This window comes from Euprymna scolopes, chromosome 41 (genome assembly GCF_053919585.1).
Source record: "Euprymna scolopes isolate OS-2025 chromosome 41, ASM5391958v1, whole genome shotgun sequence".
In the NCBI taxonomy this organism is placed as follows: Eukaryota; Metazoa; Mollusca; class Cephalopoda; order Sepiida; family Sepiolidae; genus Euprymna; species Euprymna scolopes.
The window spans coordinates 7,147,209-7,165,634 of record NC_136522.1 but is presented as its reverse complement, the minus strand read 5'-3'; the positions used below and the strand labels follow the sequence as shown (position 1 = coordinate 7,165,634).

The 18,426-nt window shown below is 34.7% G+C and overlaps 1 protein-coding gene across 1 annotated transcript in view; it reads right to left on the bottom strand.

Moving 5' to 3' along the window:
* The window catches only part of LOC145266325 (atrial natriuretic peptide-converting enzyme-like), a 378,936-nt gene that overhangs the window by 338,288 nt on the left and 22,222 nt on the right, over window positions 1–18,426 (bottom strand). The window contains exon 2 of the mRNA XM_080121906.1: window positions 3,931–4,011. Within this exon, the coding sequence (XP_079978032.1) occupies window positions 3,931–3,960 (30 nt within the window). The 5' untranslated portion in view covers window positions 3,961–4,011. The remainder of the gene's footprint in view (window positions 1–3,930; window positions 4,012–18,426) is intronic.

The window sequence follows — 18,426 nt, the reverse complement described above, 5'->3', positions numbered from 1 at the left end:
TTTGACATAATTTTATTAACACACATCGCACGGGTTATCTTTTAAAAAATAAGCCACAAAGCTCTCCTTTCAGTCTCCAAAGACCATGAATATCTCTTGTGAGGACAGTTTGTGGTTAAGCAACGGTTAGACAATCTCTATCTGCGTCTCTTCTGGGCCAGCATTGCTTGAGTGGCAGGAAATTCAGCATGACTAGAAACAATGCTAGAATGAGTAGAGAAAGACTGATATTATTTTTGAGTTTGTCTTTCTCCTAAACCAACTGCACAACTATGCTTGAGAGTCTTATCCAGCTTTTTAACCCATAGCTGGAAAGTGTATCTATTGATTTATACCTTTCCCAAGGTTATTAATGAAATTAGTGCAGTAATCGTGTAACATTTTCAAATGTTAACCAAACAGATCGCACATAGTCGTTTGCGTGGGCGTTCGCTTTGGAGCATGCGCGTTATCACCGATCATCTTTTTTTTTTGTCCATGTGTGAACCGTGATCCTCTCGTGGTTGTTGACCTCTGACCTCCTCTATTTAACTAAGCAAACAAAACTACTCGTGCATGGAAACAATGGATACTTGCTGAGGTTACAAAGTTTTTATTAGAAGTAGGGTTTGTTCACGGGGTGGGGGAAGAGACTACCTGGGCTAAAATTAATTTCGTCTTACTTGTTCTTCTACTTGGGAATTGAGAGACGCAGACGGGCAAACATTGCGGTGACATTCGGTGACACAACAATGAAATGAAAAAATGAAAACACAAATTATGAAGGGATTAAAAAATAAATAAAAATGTGGTAAGAGGTTTAGCAAAATTGGAAACAATGCTGGAATGAACAGATAAAGACTAATATTATTTTGGAGTTTGTCTTTCTACTAAACTAATTCATGATCAACTATGCATAGCCAAACAAACAAAAAATATTCGTGCATGAAAATACAATGGAAACTTGCTAAGGTTACAAAGATTTTATTCGAGGAAGTGTTTGTTCACAGAGTGGGGAAAGATACTACTTAGTCTAAAACTAATTTATTCTTGTTCTTCTACTTGGGAACTGAGTGTCGTAGACGGGTAGACATCGCGGAGACATCTGCTTAGATCTCATCTAGATTGTCCGGTGCATCTTGCCTGTCCTGCTTCCCGGATCATTAAAAACTATTTGCCTTTCCCCGAACACATGACGACCTTTCTATCGTCATTCATTTCTAGCACGTTTTGTATAGAGAACTCACTTTTGAGCTTCAGTCGCGCCATCTGCATTCTTTCGTTTGTAGCCAGGTTATCCTAACATGTACTAATACGACCCTTACCAAAATTCATACTAGTTAATTAATCTCTACTTACTGGTGTATGGTTCCACTGCTAAAATTGAACTGTTTTCGTTTAACAATTGCAATAAATATTCCTAACCACTGGTAGATATAGCTAATTATACACTACCTGAAAGCTCTTCGTTCAAACGTCTCAGTGAACATTAATTAGAATAGATACAGTGAGTGCATTGCCAAGGCTGCTGCGAAGGAAATGGGTTTTTTTCTACCGTGCTAGAGAGTTACTTACACCTAAGAGTATCTAGTTCCTCTACAAGGCCACCATCCGCCTATGTATAGAGTATCGTTGTCACATTTGTGCTGGTGCATCTGCTACTAGTCTCTCACTCCTGGACAGGGTTCAAAAGAGAGTCGCCAACCTGATAGGTCGTGAACTGTCATCTAAGCTTCAACATCTGTCCCATCAACGAAATGTTGCATCCCTTTTCCTGTTTTACAAGTATTTTAACGGTGGATGCCCCGACGGACTACAAGCCTTTGTAGCCCTCGGCTTAAATTCCCCCGTCAACTACAACAAGCAGCAAAGTCCCACCCTACACAGTAGAGATCCCTAGATGTATGGAAGCCTTTTACTCTAATAGTTTCTTCCCAGAACTGCTATACTCTGGAATTATAGAGGTACAGGATGCTTTCAGACGTAATTAACTTTCTAGCATGGTAGAGAGAGCCCATCTTCTTCGCAGCAGCCTTGGCAATGCTCTCAATGTATATATATACACATGAGTTTCGTCTTTTTCTCGAGAATTATTAGTATGGAAGATGATTATTCTGCCGGTTATACAATTCGAAACGAGAAATGAAACGAAAGAAGGGGGGTAATCAGTTCAAAAAACATATCGCTAAAAACCAAAATAAAAAATCTCTCTCTCTCTCTCTCTCTCTCTATATATATATATATATATATATATATATATATATATAAACCACACCTAGGACTACACATAAGATCAAGTCCATCATCCACTACAGCTTCATCTGCAGTGGCACAAGGACATTCAACTGTATTTCAGCCGCAATAAGAAATATTAGGGAGTGTCCCTCCGACACTTTCAAGGAACATCTTGACATCTGACTGGAAAAGATACCTGACCAGCCATTAATACTAGACTGCCCTGGTCCCAACCTCAATCGTCTAGTTGACTGGACCTCTGTATGAAGTGAACAGCCTGATTTGAGGGAAGCTCTAGCTCAGCTGGGTCAATAACCGACGGAATGACACAAACAGACAATATGACCTTAAACTATATCCGATGGTGAGACCCCAGCTTGCAGGCCTTAGGGAGTGTGGAACCACCCTTTAATTGCCATCGCTGTCAGGTCCACTCTGACCCAGAGTGATAGTACCTGTTAGGGTCCCAACTATGGGTTAAATAGAATACGACCTAAAAAACAAATATACTATATTAAAAAAATCGTTCTTCAAAATCACCAGATTCGGCATTAAATAACCTGAAAAGGGTTGATATGCCGTAAAACAAAACAACCAACCAACAAACAGACAAACACATATATATATATATATATATATATATATATATATATATATATATATATATATATATATCAAGTTGACCAAATGAATTACTGAGAGAGGTTGAAGGGGCTGCAACTGTAATAACTGGAATGTCGAAGACAATTATATATTATCATCTATGAATGGAAAATCTTGGAAGGAAGGGTCCAAAACGCACTAATAGTAGAAATAACCCACCAGCGGTGAGGGAGGCCTTGTTGTATAAAAACCAAACCCGGGACCACGCAAAGGATCAAGTCTCTCATCCACCACAGCTTCACATACAGTGGCATAATAACATTTGACTGTATTCCAGCCACAATAAGAAATATAAGGAGAATATCTCGCGGCATTTTCAAGAAAAACTTGAACATCTGGCTGAAAAAGATACCTGACCAGCTACCAACACCACGCTACCATAGTCCCAACCTCAATCGCCTAGTAGATCAGACCTCTTTAGGAAGTGGACAGCCTGGGTGCAGTAGAGCTTCAGCTCAGCTAGGTCAATAACTCACGGAATAACACACACACACACACACACACACACACATACATATATATATATATATATATATATAGTAATGTGATTGATAATTTAAAAATCAAATTATAATTAAATTAAAAATCCGTTTCATAAGAAGGAACAACAACAAAATCAATTATTTGTACGATCGTTTCGGAAAACAGTGTTTTTATTGTGGTAGACATCAAGTTCCGGACAATAATTATTACATATAGTTTTTTAACAAACAAGGTTTCCTCATCAGCAAATATTGGAAAGGGTTTTTATTAAATGTAAAAGACACCATAAATAAACCTAGCATTTAACTTAGTTAAACACTTCCCTCTGCTGTGACTTACTCTACAATACGTTGTAATCTACATTGCACTATAGAGAATTTATAAAAGTTTCTGTAAATAATAGCTTCACGTTTTTTTTTTTTATAATGCAAAAGTCAAGTATCTCTGTAGGAAGTGAGCAGCCTGGATGCAGTGGAGCTCCAGCTCAGCTGGGTCAATAATCGACAGAATAACACAAACAAACAAATAATACGAATAATTGATTATAGTCATTATTATTTTGATACTCACCCGAAGTGCTTTCAATGGTAGACACTCCATTATAACGGCGGAAAATTTTTTGAGGGTGAAATTGCGAATTCCGTTGGAAACCTGTAAAATAGAACCACAGCTTTAGGAATCAGAACATAATTTTCTTGCAAAAATAGTTTCATCTTTTCTATCCGACGTTGTGGCTGAGGGTCAATTAAGTTGATATAAGGTTCTGACCCTTTGGTTGTTATCACAGCGTAGTATCTATGTTAACTGTGGCAGGCAGTGCCAAGGATCAAAACATTATTATTATTAACTAACAAAGGTGCCCGGCGTTGCTCGGGTGTTTGGAGATGTGTGTTGAGCAAAAAAAAAAAAAGTGGTAGTAGGAAGGTGGACTCAAACCCGTACCGTGAAGGGGGAAAAGCACGTGAAAAAAAAAACGTGACGTCTTTGCTGTTACGACCACCGCCAAACCGGAAGTGACGTAGGTTTAAATTAAGGTTAGACAATCGAAAAGAGGGGATGCCTTTCGAAAAGCTCGGCGAAAAAAGCGACCCCTCCTTGTTGAAAAATTCCCAGTTGAAGGTGAAGAAATTAATTTTTTTAGCCAATTCTTTGTCGTCTGAAGGGTCGAGTTTCAAAACGATATTTATCTTGGTAAAATCTGTCGCCACTGTCGAAAGTTTTAGGCACACATGCAAACATACATACACATACATTTATATATTGATAGCTCAAATTTTCGACCCAAGCCGATTAAAAAACTTGCCCTATCTCTGAATACCTTTATATAAAATTTCAAATGTTTAGACCAGCAATTGTTTTTAGTAATTTGGTAGAGACCGCAGTGGTCAATTTTTTTTTATCCCAGTGATAATGTACACGCAATAACTCTTATCTCCGAGTGGCTTCCAGACCTTGATAATTGGTGACCTCCATGTAAAATAAATAAAACTACTGCTGCAATATGTGGGCGAATGTGAGAGAGACACACTATTCACTCTTCTTTAATATTTTTAAATCTTTTATTTTTTTTTTTAATTTTTAACTAGCGGAGGAGGGGGTCGTAAAATACGCTTAAATATATTTTTATTCATGCAGATTTCGTATTTATTATTATTAAAGAGCCAATTCTCTGTTGAATATTTTATTGTACCTAATATATAGTAGTAATTTCAAAAGTTAAAAAAAAAATGACTGGGATGCCATCAGCTAGAATCGAAATCCAAACATTTAGCGCCTCAACCACGTCTACTATCGATGTAGCCATCGAGAGATAGATAAGAAAGATGTAATATTAAACAACTTCAAGAAATTAACTGAATTTGGGCATGCGCAGAAGGAAGTAAAAATATGTCGGCAAGTTGAAATGAGCATTTTGCATTTCAAGTTGCCGATATATGTTCGCGCGCGTTATTGATCCATCCAAACAAAGATTTTATTTTGTTATAAATCATCTTTGGTGTATGATTACTAAGGCTGTGACTACAGCATATTCTTATCATTGTTTTGACTCTCGAGTATATATCCGACACAGTCAATCAACCGAGAACCACATCACTTTATATAAAAGCATGTAAGATATTAACGGATACACACTCGAGAGCCAAAACAATGAAAATAATATGCTGTTTTCCTAGCCCTAATCATTACTATTTCCTGTTAATTTCAGTAGTTTAAGAGTTTATCGGTTAAATATTTGCACACAGACAGACACATATACATTTAGTGCTTTATTTATATAGATGTTGTCATGGTCGGATCCTTCTATCGATCCAGTAGATATCTCACTGCTGATGCAATTCTCTGTCTATATAAGAGCCAGGTACGTCCAAGAATTGAGTACTGTTGCTACATATGGACAGGAGCTGTAGAAAAGACTTGTCCTGCCTTGATAGAGTTCAAAATAGACTTCGTGGCCTCGTAGGAGATGTCCTTTTCTCTTCGCTGCAACCTCTATCTCACAGAAGAGATGTTGCGAGTTTGTCTCTGCTTCATCGTTATTTTCATGGAAAGTGTTCGACTGAGCTTCAATCTATGGTCCCCCTTCGCCAAACTTTCACAACTTTCGTTAGCTGAAAACATTATCAATAATTTCCCCCACTCTTTATCTGTGCCTAAACCTAAACATAGATTCCATGATCAAAGCTTCTTTCTTAGAACTGCACGTCTGTGGAATTGCCTTCCGTTTTCCTGCTTTCCAGCCGTTTATAATATGGTTGTCTTCAAGTCCAATGTAAACAAGTTTCTGATGAGCCGTTCCACTTAAGTTAACAAATTTACCGAACTCCCATTACTATCGATTACTATATTGTTCTTTTTGACTACTGTACACTCTTTAACCCTTATCCTTGAGTGGCCTATCGGCCTTGATAAGTGGTGACGCCTATTTAACATAAAAGGTAAGTTGAGAATTGCAGATTTTGATGTTTTTTTTTTACTCTTCCATAACAGAAATTCTAAAGGCATCCCATTCTAATTGTGGCCACGATCGTTGGAACATTGCTAAATCCCCCCTCTTCACCTGACTCCAAATTGGAAAAAGTTGTCGAATTATAAACCTAGCCATTAAGAAATTAAATGCCTTTATAAAACAAAATAAATCAAATAGCTTCTAATTATTTTCTCTGACGCTTCTACACTATTGGGACGAAATCGTGTCGTCGATAAATGGATAAATAAACGCTGTAAGTTAAATTTTCTGTGCGACCAGTGTATCATTTTTCCCCTGCTGGATTTGAAGAATTTGTCTACGATTTCAATCGAAGCCTTTCCTTGTTGATTTTCGAGATCGCAGAATTAATGTGTACTCTCTCGCAATGAAACAATTTTCCAGAGGATTCGTTTAAACGAACGAACGGATTTTACCGTTGCCAAATATTGGTTTCGTCCTTGTATCCCCTTGAACTTTTACTTTCTTTTCTTTTCTTTATACAAAATAAGTGTTCTGTTTTTATTATTATTATTATTATTATTATTATTATTATTATTATTATTATTATTATTTATCTCTCTCTCTTTCTCTTTCTCTCTCTCTCTTTCTCACTCTTTCTCTTTCTCTTTCCCTCTCTTTTTCTTCCAATCAACGTTTTACTGTATCTTCTCTCACTTTCTCTCTCTTTCTCTCTCTCTTTCTCTCTCTCTCTCTTTCGTTTTTTTCTCTTTTTCTCTCTTTCTCTCTCTCTTTCTCTCTCTCTTTCTCTTTCTCTCTCTTTCTCTTCCAATCCACGTTTTACTGTATCTTCGCAACTCCAACTTTAATTCTTTCCTTTTAATCTATTTTTTCCCCCTTGGATCAAAGTTTGTTTATTATAAAGGAGAGTAGAAAGTCGGCAATCAATGCATTTCAGCCTGACGATTTCAAACAGGGGTGAATATATATATGCATATACATATATATATATATGTATATGTATATATATGTATATATATATATATATATATATATATATATACATATATACACTAACGGGGACAGGACAATATTTGAATCCTACAGTTTTGCTTTCGGTTTCGATTCTAGCTGATGGCACCCAAATAGATTTTTTTTTTTACTTTTGAAATCACGACTCTATAATAATATATACAAAGTTTGGACAAATTAAAATATCATATTTAAGCGTATTTTACGCCCAGGTAAAGCCGGGAAATACCCCCCCCCCCGCTGAGCTGTGATACAGCGAAACAGTACTGTATGTGGATAACTATAATGCTCCTTATCTTGAGTTAAGCATATTGAGAAGTGATACACGAATTACCATTGGCGTATAAGCGATGCTCTTTGTGCAAAAAAAAAAAAAATAATAAACATCGTTGATTCACTACCCGCACGTTCGGCTGTCGTACAGGCGATCGGGTTTCGATCCTGGCTTGAGGTAGTTGCCTGTCTAGCCGCACTGATGAGTTGTGATACAGCGAAACAATATTGTATGTAGATGATATATATATATATATATATATATATATATATATATATATATATATATATATACAGAGAGAGAGAGAGAGAGAGAGAGAGAGAGAGAGAGAGAGAGAGAAAATAAAAAAGGAACAAACCGTATTATGTGTTCACCAACGTTTCGTCTTTATTTCGAGACTTCCTCTGGGTGAATGAGATTAAGAAACCAAAAAATATACCAGTACAAAATATTTGAAAAAGTTTCACGTGCACAGTGTGACGCAGTTCTATTTAAGAGAAACGGAAAAATTGATGTTGGAAATTAAAAAAGGAAGGGAGGGGCTGGCGCTGTTAAAGAGAAGGAAATTTTAGTGACGTCATATAGTCGTTAATTTAATTTTAAAACTATGAACGCAAGTTTATATTCTTATTGGGAAAAAGATATATCTGTTGAAATTTAAATATAAGTTTGTAACAGGAATGAAATTAGTGTTTTTTATGTAATTTATTGATTGAGATTATGTGTTAATTATTACAGGGGGTGTATGAATGGTGTGAGAAAGTTAACCTGTGTCCACAGTTAAATAATGTTCTTTTAATAACAGTTTACTTATTAATGGCGCTATGTTATAGAAACCTCCACGTTGTTTAATAGTGCTTGAAATTGCGATAAGCGCAGATTCAAGGAGTCTCCGGCGCGGTTTATCTTCTCTATATAAATAAAATGAACTCATTTTTTCCCCTCCGACTTTGACATTTATAGGACTGCACCTGTATACATTTGGTGCAGCCGTATCATTCACAAACTGAATCGTGACATCTGTCGTATGTTATAGGCTTATTACCTGTCCAGTATCTTGCTGATCAGAGTTTCCTATATTCTGTCTGGTGAGAGTCCACTGTAAAAATCGGTTACATTTAATGGAAGTAGTAAAGTATACTCTCTCTAACAAATTCATCCTACCACCACCACTCACTTACACCGTTCCAGAACGTTCACAGGAGACATTTAAAACCGACCACCGGTTAGAATTTATCTAAAAACTGGACTGGACTTACGCTGAAACGAACCACGCTTACTTTGCCATTGGTTAGCATAAAACATAAACACTATTTATAAAGCATTTATTATAATAAAATTAGATTAAAACAGAAAACAATCCGTTACCTGGAATTGAATTCACAATTACATTACTTCGATTTCGTTATAACACGCTTGGTTAGAGTTTTATGAAAACCTGGATTTACATTTACGTGAAACGCACCAAACTTACTTTCACACACAACTGCCGTTTTGCTCTTTCCTTTCGTTCTTTTTTTTCTTTCTTTCTAAAGACACGTTTTAGTTGCCATAGTAGCAACTTTTTATCGACATTGTTTCAATGTTTATGAATATTGAAATAAAATACATTACTACACATTAATAATATCTCACTTTTATCGACTTTTTAAAACTTTTCGTACTCTTCTTAAATCACAACGTTACTATTTATGATTATTGAAATAGAATACATTACTACACATTTATTAATATCTATCTAAAAACTGGACTGGACTTACGCTGAAACGAATCACGCTTACTTTGCAATTGGTTAGCATAAAACATAAACACTATTTATAAAGCATTTATTATAATAAAATTAGATTAAAAAAGAACACAATCCGTTACCTGGAATTGAATTCACAATTACATTACTTCGATTTCGTTATAACACGCGTGGTTTCAGTTTTATGAAAACCTGGATTTACATTTACGTGAAACGCACTAAACTTACTTTCACACACAACTGCCGTTTTGCTCTTTCCTTTCGTTCTTTTTTTTCTTTCTTTCTTTCTAAGGACATGTTTTAGTTGCCATAGTAGCAACTTTTTATCGACATTGTTTCACTGTTTATGAATATTGAAATAAAATACATTACTACACATTATTAATATCTCACTTGTAATCACTTTTATCGACTTTTTAAAACTTTTCTTACTCTTTTTAAATGACAACGTTAATGTTTATGAATATTGAAATAAAATACATTACTAAACATTTATTAATATCTTTTGGGAGGGGGATTTTTTACTGTTTATGTCTCACTTTTATCGACTTTTTCTTTTTTAATAGCATTTTCTTAAAATGAATATTAAAATAATTTCCCAACTTTTTACATTTCTATGTGTCTTCAGTTTTGTGTGTTGAATGAAACTTTATTTTATTTTTTTTTTTTTTCCCCATTACAACATTAGTTATCGACCCCGGTTCTTTGGCTGACAAACGACATCTGTCGGCGGTTCTTTAAACTAAATTACACGCATTACGTGTTATTGTAAATTAACACTCTTAGCTAATTCCGTAAAATGAGATTCTACTTTTTTAGGCGCATTTGCACCCTCCCCATGTTAGGAATGGCTTCTTAAATAATAACGTTATTACAGCACAATAAAATTCATATCGTACAAACCACATCACTAACCATAAGACATATATTAAAAACCACGAAACATCTCTATAACAAACCAGTTTCCGATGGAGGTATATATACTATTCCTTGCCATAATTGCCATCATAAATACGTTGGTGAAACTCAGCGTAAATTGGAAAAAAGGCTCAATGAACACAAAAGAGATATAAAAAATAGCAATTCTCTAAGTGCATTATTCTCTCATTTATTGCAACATAACCACACCTTTGATTTTAAACAAGCAAAAGTAGTTAAATTTATTTCAAATAAACCGCGCCGGAGACTCCTTGAATCTGCGCTTATCGCAATTTCAAGCACTATTAAACAACGTGGAGGTTTCTATAACATAGCGCCATTAATAAGTAAACTGTTATTAAAAGAACATTATTTAACTGTGGACACAGGTTAACTTTCTCACACCATTCATACACCCCCTGTAATAATTAACACATAATCTCAATCAATAAATTACATAAAAAACACTAATTTCATTCCTGTTACAAACTTATATTTAAATTTCAACAGATATATCTTTTTCCCAATAAGAATATAAACTTGCGTTCATAGTTTTAAAATTAAATTAACGACTATATGACGTCACTAAAATTTCCTTCTCTTTAACTGCGCCAGCCCCTCCCTTCCTTTTTTAATTTCCAACATCAATTTTTCCGTTTCTCTTAAATAGAACTGCGTCACACTGTGCACGTGAAACTTTTTCAAATATTTTGTACTGGTATATTTTTTGGTTTCTTAATCTCATTCACCCAGAGGAAGTCTCGAAATAAAGACGAAACGTTGGTGAACACATAATACGGTTTGTTCCTTTTTTATTTTCTCTATTTTGTCGGAATACTATTTCCATTATTTTCATCATATATATATATATATATATATATATATATATATATATATATATATATATATATATATATATGTAAAATTCTTTATACTTACAGACACTAGTGTTTCATGCTTACGCAATCATCAGTTAAGTATGAGAATTTCTGCCGATCTGGAGATTCTTCAAGCTCTAAGTCATGTCGCCTCTGCAATACCGAAGCTATAACTATAATTACTTCCCCACAAAGTAACAATATAATAAATTCTAAAAACGAACTGATCTCTTTCTGTAAATATAAGTCCAAATTTAATTATGGTAATTTTGAAATTACATAGCTATTACTTTAACCTTTCAGATATATATAATTTTTCTTTAACATTATTGTCTTTCTACATACTTTCTTAATACTTTAACTTATTAATCTTTTATTTTAATTCTTTATTTCTTCTTTGATTGGCCGGTTTTTTATCTGCAATTTCCGTTTTGGTGTTTAAATATTCCTATCCATCAAATATATCAATCTACCTAGACTTTTATATCCTGGATGTATATTTATTTACATTTTACTATATGCATTTACTTACATACTTACTTGCTTTATGCGGAATTTTCAGATACCGGCCATCCTCTCCCCTTAAATTTTTTAGTGTCTTTTAATAACTTCTGCTGATATTTTCTTAAGTAATAATCTGTACCTTTCAGTTGACCTCTTTTTTGCCCTATATTTTCGACGCCTTTTAACGTCGTCTTGTCTGGGGTCATTTTGACATTTGCTTTCTATTTTCTATTTAATTCTATCACCATTCAATTTTTTCTCTTCTTTTTCTCTTCTTATTCACTCATTTTTTTCTCTCTTCTTCTTCATCCAGTTTTCTTAATTACACCTTGTCTCAGCAGCCGAGATAAAGCATATCTTATTTTTTTCTTTCATAATATTATTTGAATTCTTTCCCCTTTTCCTTGTACCTATTTGTGAATTATTCCATGGATTTCGGCCTTTTGGATTATTTTGGACCATCTTCCAATCACGCGATTTCCTTGGATTTTACTTGTGCGAATGGGAATTTAACTAGCTTTCTTGAATTAACATTTTTGGATTTTACCGGCATTGGATACTTTACCGTTCACCGGACTATCCATTCCCGTGAAATCACCTTTTTCTTCACCATATTCCCTCTGCTTCACTTTTTGTTATCAAGTAAGATCTTTGACTTACTTGCAGTTTAATCAAATACTTTTTTATGCAAAATCCGATCCCGCATTTTGCTAATTCCTACCCTCTCATGAGGAGGAAAGTATTTCTTCGAAACTCCGCGGATTAAGGACTATCTACTTATTTAGCTTTTCCTTTTCAAATTAAATATGTTTTTAACTCTTTTTCAAAGTGTTTTTAACATGCTTTATTAACTATTTGCTTTATTATATATATATATATATATATATATATATATATATATATATATATATTTAAATATTATTTATTAATTATTAATTAATAATTATTACGTGCATAAAAGTAAGTCATCTATATGCATGCATGTTTCAGAGTTTTCTCCTCATCAGTATAGCTAAACTTTTATTGACAAGGATCGAACTTATAACGACTTTTATGCACGTAGTAATTTGTTTTTTTACACAGTCATCACCACTTATCAAGGCCCGGAAGCCACTCAGGGATAAGGGTTATTGCAAGTACATTACGTTAGTGTGGAGATTTGATGAAGTGTTTACTTAAGGGGGCGGTTCATTAGGAATTTGTTAACATTAGACTTGAAGACATCCAAGTTGTAGTCCGGAGGGAAGCAGGCAGACGGAACAGAGTTCCACAGGCGTGCAGTTCTAAGAAAGAAGCTTTGTTCATGGAATCCACGTTTTGATTTAGGCACAGATAAAGAGTGGGGGAAATTTTTCACAGTGGATTCAGCTAGACGGGTGTTTTTCGTGAAAGATTGGCGAGGGGGGACCAGAGATTGGAGTTCAGACGAGCACCTGCCATGAAAATAACGATAAAACAAGGATAGGCTCGCAACGTCTCTTCTGTGGGAGAGAGGTTGCAGGGTAGAGAAAAGGGCATCCCCCACTAAGCCACCAAGTCTATTTTGTACTCTGTCAAGGCATGATAGGCTGTTTTTAGCAGCTCCTACCCAGATATGGCAACAGTATTCCATCCTTGGACGTACTTGGCTTATATATATATATATATATATATATATATATATATATATATATATATATATATATATATATATATATATATATATACAGTGGGGAAAATAAGTGTTGGACACATCCCATTATTCTTTATTTAACACATTTTTTATGCAGCGAATGACGCGACAATTTAACAAGAAATAGTTACTCATTTAACAATTACAAATAACCTTAGAAATTGGAACATTTTAATGCATAACAAAAATTATATAATAAAAACGAGAATAGCCTGGAAAAAAAGTGTTGGACACATTAACACAATTTCATCCAATATTTAGTTGAAAACCCCTTATTGGCTATTACAGCTTCGAGGCGTTTTCTATACGACGAAACTAATTTGTGACAACGTTCAGGCGAGGTTTTGGCCCACTCTTCAACACATACTTTCTTCAAATCCTGAATATTACGTGGATCTCGCTGGTGGACCATGATTTTGAGCTCTCTCCATAGATTTTCTATAGGATTTAAGTCTGGGGACTGACTGGACTACTTAAGAATATCTATTTTGTTCTGTACGAACCAATCGGAGGTTATTTTAGCAGTATGTTTGGGATCATTATTTTGTTGAAACATCCATCCCTGTCGCATACCTAACGCATTGGAAGCAGGCAAGAGATCATTTTCAAGAATTTCCCGATATTTGGCTGCATTCATCTTTCCATCTATAATATGAAGTGGCCCAGTACCATTTGAAGAGAAGCATCCCCAGAGCATGAAATTTCCACCACCAAACTTTACAGTGGGGAGGGTGTTCCTGGAGTCGTGCGCTGTGCCATCTCTTCTCCATACACGACGTACAGAGTTAATGTCGAAAAGTTCAATTTTCGTCTCATCAGACCAGATCACATTCTTCCAGTAATCATCTGTTTTCAATAAGTGGTCTCTTGCAAACTCCAGACGAGCATTAACATGACATTTTTTTTGTAATGGTGTCTTTCGAGGTGTACGCGATTTAAGACCGTTGCGTCGGAGTACATTACTAATCGTTGGTTTCGTTACTACTATCCCTCCTTTTTCCAAATCTTTCTGAAGTTCGCCTCGTGTTGTTCTTGGTTGCTGCTGAACTTTTCGTACAATCTTCCTCACTGCTCGATCCGACATCTTGCGAGGAGCTCCGATGCGCGGACGGTTCACGGTTGAGTCATGCACCTTCCATTTCCTAATAAGGTTTCCTATGGTGCTTACAGGAATTTTGAATTGAGCAGATATACGCCGATAACCAATTCCATTCTTGTGCTCGGCAATAATCTTATCACGGACGACTTGAGAGAATTCTTTACGTTTACTCATCCTTAGAACCTTCACGCGTGATGGCTTACTGGTGACTAACGTGTTCCAATACTTTCCAACGACGTAGAGTATGGTTGTGCTGAAAGAAAAGAGAACTCTTTAACTTCCGCTTGTACCTTCCGGAAGTGAATTACTTCCCTTGACTTTTTCTTTCCTTCTTTCTTTCCAGCATTATTTATATAAAATAATAATAAGATATAATTTAAAACAATGTGTCCAACACTTTTTTTCCAGGCTATTTTCGTTTTTGTTATATAATTTTTGTTATGCATTAAAATATTCCAATTTCTAAAGTTATTTGTCATTGTTAAATGAGTAACTATTTCTTGTTAAATTTTCGCGTTATTCGCTGCATTAGAAATGTGTTAAATAAAGAATAATGGGATGTGTCCAACACTTATTTTCCCCACTGTATATATATATATATATATATATATATATATATATATATATATATATATATATATATATATATATATATATATATTTACATATATATATATATATATATATATATATATTAATTAATAATTAATATTTAAATAAAAAATAAAAAAAGTAAAACCGTTTAAGATTTGGGCGAATAAAAATGTAACAAAAGGGCAAATAACTCCTTTCATACTATAAGAGAAAACGAAATAAAGAAATTAATCGCTAATAAAAAATAAATAAAAATTAAAACAATCTTGCATATACATTCTGTTTGAAACTGGGAAACAGAATTAACTATCAGTACTTAACAACTTAATTGGATTATCTCCCTTTAAATCATCCCAAGCAACGACACAAAAACATTTTTCAAGTAGAATAACTATGAATTTTCACACAGTAAATAGATTAGAACACTTCACCCGAAATGTCCTACAAGGTTTATATATATTTAATACACCCATTTTACTTTATTCTTATATTAAATTAAATTCTGAACCTAAAATGGTATTATATCCATTTACCAATAAAACGATAATCTATAAACATTACTTGCCACTAATACGAAACTAAAACAAACCGTAACATCCTTACAAGGTTGTTATGAACATAATATAAATATAGATACCAAATTTTTAAAAATTCTTTTTACAAAAAATCAATCATCGGGAAATAAAAGAATTTAGGAACCCAACAAATGGGATATATTAAAAAAAAATTAATGGCTTAGGGCTCCCCGTAGAAACTTCACATAACTCTGTTCTTAAATAAGGATACGAAAATTAGGCGATATATTAATATTTGAATGGGCTTTTCCGTAACCACAACCAAGGTAAATGTTTTTCGCATGTTTTTCCCGTTAGGGATCCCCCCCTCTTTTTTCTTTCTATTCAAAAAATGCTGCATTGCCAAAAGTGTGTTTATTCATAAAGTCTGAAGAAATGCTGGTTTTTGAAAATTTTTAAATGATATAATGCATGAAATTGTCGAACTGGACATTGAAACAATTGTAACATAAAATGAAATACACTTTTCGTTGCCATCAACACCTTGTCTTGAAATCTTGATTTTGAACACACAGTATATTAATGCGCAATTATGAAATGTGATAATTTTGTAGCTTAATCCTTAAGTCAAACTTTTTTTTTTTTTTTTGCTTAAAACCTATTGGGATATGAAATTTCATGAACTCAGTATATTACATATAAGTCTCTCTCTCTCTCTCTCTCTCTCTCTCTCTCTCTCTCTCTCTCTCTCTCTCTCTCTCTCTCTCTCTGTATATATATATATATAATTATTTTTTTTACTATAATAATTAAATACCTACAGACACTAGTGTTTCATCCTTTCGGGATTCTTCAGTGCAGGGTGTCACGATATATATATATATATATATATATATATATATATATATATATATATATATATATATATATATACAGTGTCCGCAAAACGAAAGTCTGCGCTTGTAATTTTTTCAAAACCTGCAAACTGTTTAAACAACCTATACCTCATTCGATTCACCTTTTATTCCTCTATAATTTTATCTTTTCCTATTTGACTTTTAATTGAAATATTCCAGTGTTCACGTCAATTTAAAAAAAAATAACTTCAAATGTAGGAGGCAAAACGAAAGTCCACAGCAATAAATTGCTTAAAACCAGCCTAAATTATCGCCCCTAAATCAGTTTAAAATATCCACCAACAGGCAACAAAGCATCTCTAATCTTAATTGTTGTTGTTCCAGGTTATACAACGTAACATTTAGTCGATACGCCACGAATTTCTCTTCGTGATCGCCAGGAGCTCATTAACCTCCACCTTTTTTGTTTAATCAATCGAAAAATCGGTCGCAGATTGAAAAGTGATGAGAAAACGGTACGAAAGACTGTGCAAAAGCACCAAAACACCGGCAGTATTCCTGATGCCCCTAAATCTGGTCGTACTAGAGTTACTTCTATCGGGGAAGACAATGCTATTAAGATGCGCAGCCTAAGAAACAGATTTGTAACGGTTCTACAAAATCAACAACAGTGCAATCTTGTTAAAAAGTGCTGGCTTTCTACGGTCAAGAACAGATAAAAGCAATTTAATTTGCGAGGATATGTTGCAATAGGCTAGGCAGTGATGGTAGACAGTACGTCCGTCGGAGGAAAGACGAAAAATTTAATCCTAGGTGCTCAGTTTCAACGCTTCAAGGTGGTGGAGGTTCAGTTTTTGTATAGGGCATTATTAGTACCAATGGTCCAGGGCCTAAAGTTTGCTTGCAAGGTCGAATTAATTCGACCAAGTACATTAATATTTTGACTGAGAATTTTCTACCCTATTTTGGTCGGAATTTGGATGATAATCCCATCTTCATGCAGGATAATGCCCTCATTTACACAGCTAACAATATCAAGAGGTTCCTGGAAGAGCATGATGTTCCGTGTTTGGATTGGCCTGCACAATCTCCAGACCTCAATCCTATCGAAAACGTATGGCATTACATCAAGCAACATCTACACATTGATAAAATTTTAAATTTGGAAGAACTTTGGACAAAAATTAAAGAAAAGTGGGATACTCCTTCCCCGGAGTATTGCTGCAGCCTAATTCAAGGAATTCCCAAAAGATTGAAAGCTGTCAAATTGCAGAAGGGCTATGCTACTAAACTAGTTCATTGTGTTTCTGTTGTATTTGTGTTGCATTAATGTTCTAAAGTTACATTTAAATAACAATTTTTCATTGCTCGAACTTTCTTTTTGCCTCCTCAATTTGAAGTTATTTTTTTTTAAATTAATTTTCCCCAAAACAAGGCACAGTGCCACTTTAAAGTAGGGGACTACTATCGAGGACATAATTTGCGGGGGCATTATGAAGGGAGTTGAGTGGCAAGATGTATTTTTACATTACACTTGAACTTCTGCATATCAGTACAGTTGGGAAAGCAGAATCCCGGAAAGGAATTCCAAAGACTTGCAGTTCTGGGAAAGAAACTATTGGAGTAAAAGGCTTTCTTACACCTAGGGATCTCTACTGTGAAGGGGTGGGACTTAGTAGCTTGTCGGGTTTGTCGGGGGTAGTTACGTCAAGGAGATACAAGTGTTTGTAGTTCGTCAGAGCATTCACCATTAAAGTATTTGTAGAACAGGCAGAAGGATGCAACATTTCGTCGATGGAACAAAGGCTGAAGCCTAGATGACAGTTCAGGACCTATCAGGTTGGCGACTCTCTTTTGAACCCTGTCCAGGAGTGATAGACAAACATCAGATGCACCAGCCCAAATGTGACAACAGTATTCCATACATGGGCGAATGGTGACCTTATAGAGGTACAGGATACTTTCAGGCGTAAGTAGTTTTCTAGCACGGTAGAGAGAGTTCATCTTCTTTGCAGCAGCATTGGCAAGGCTTTCAATGTATCTATTCTAG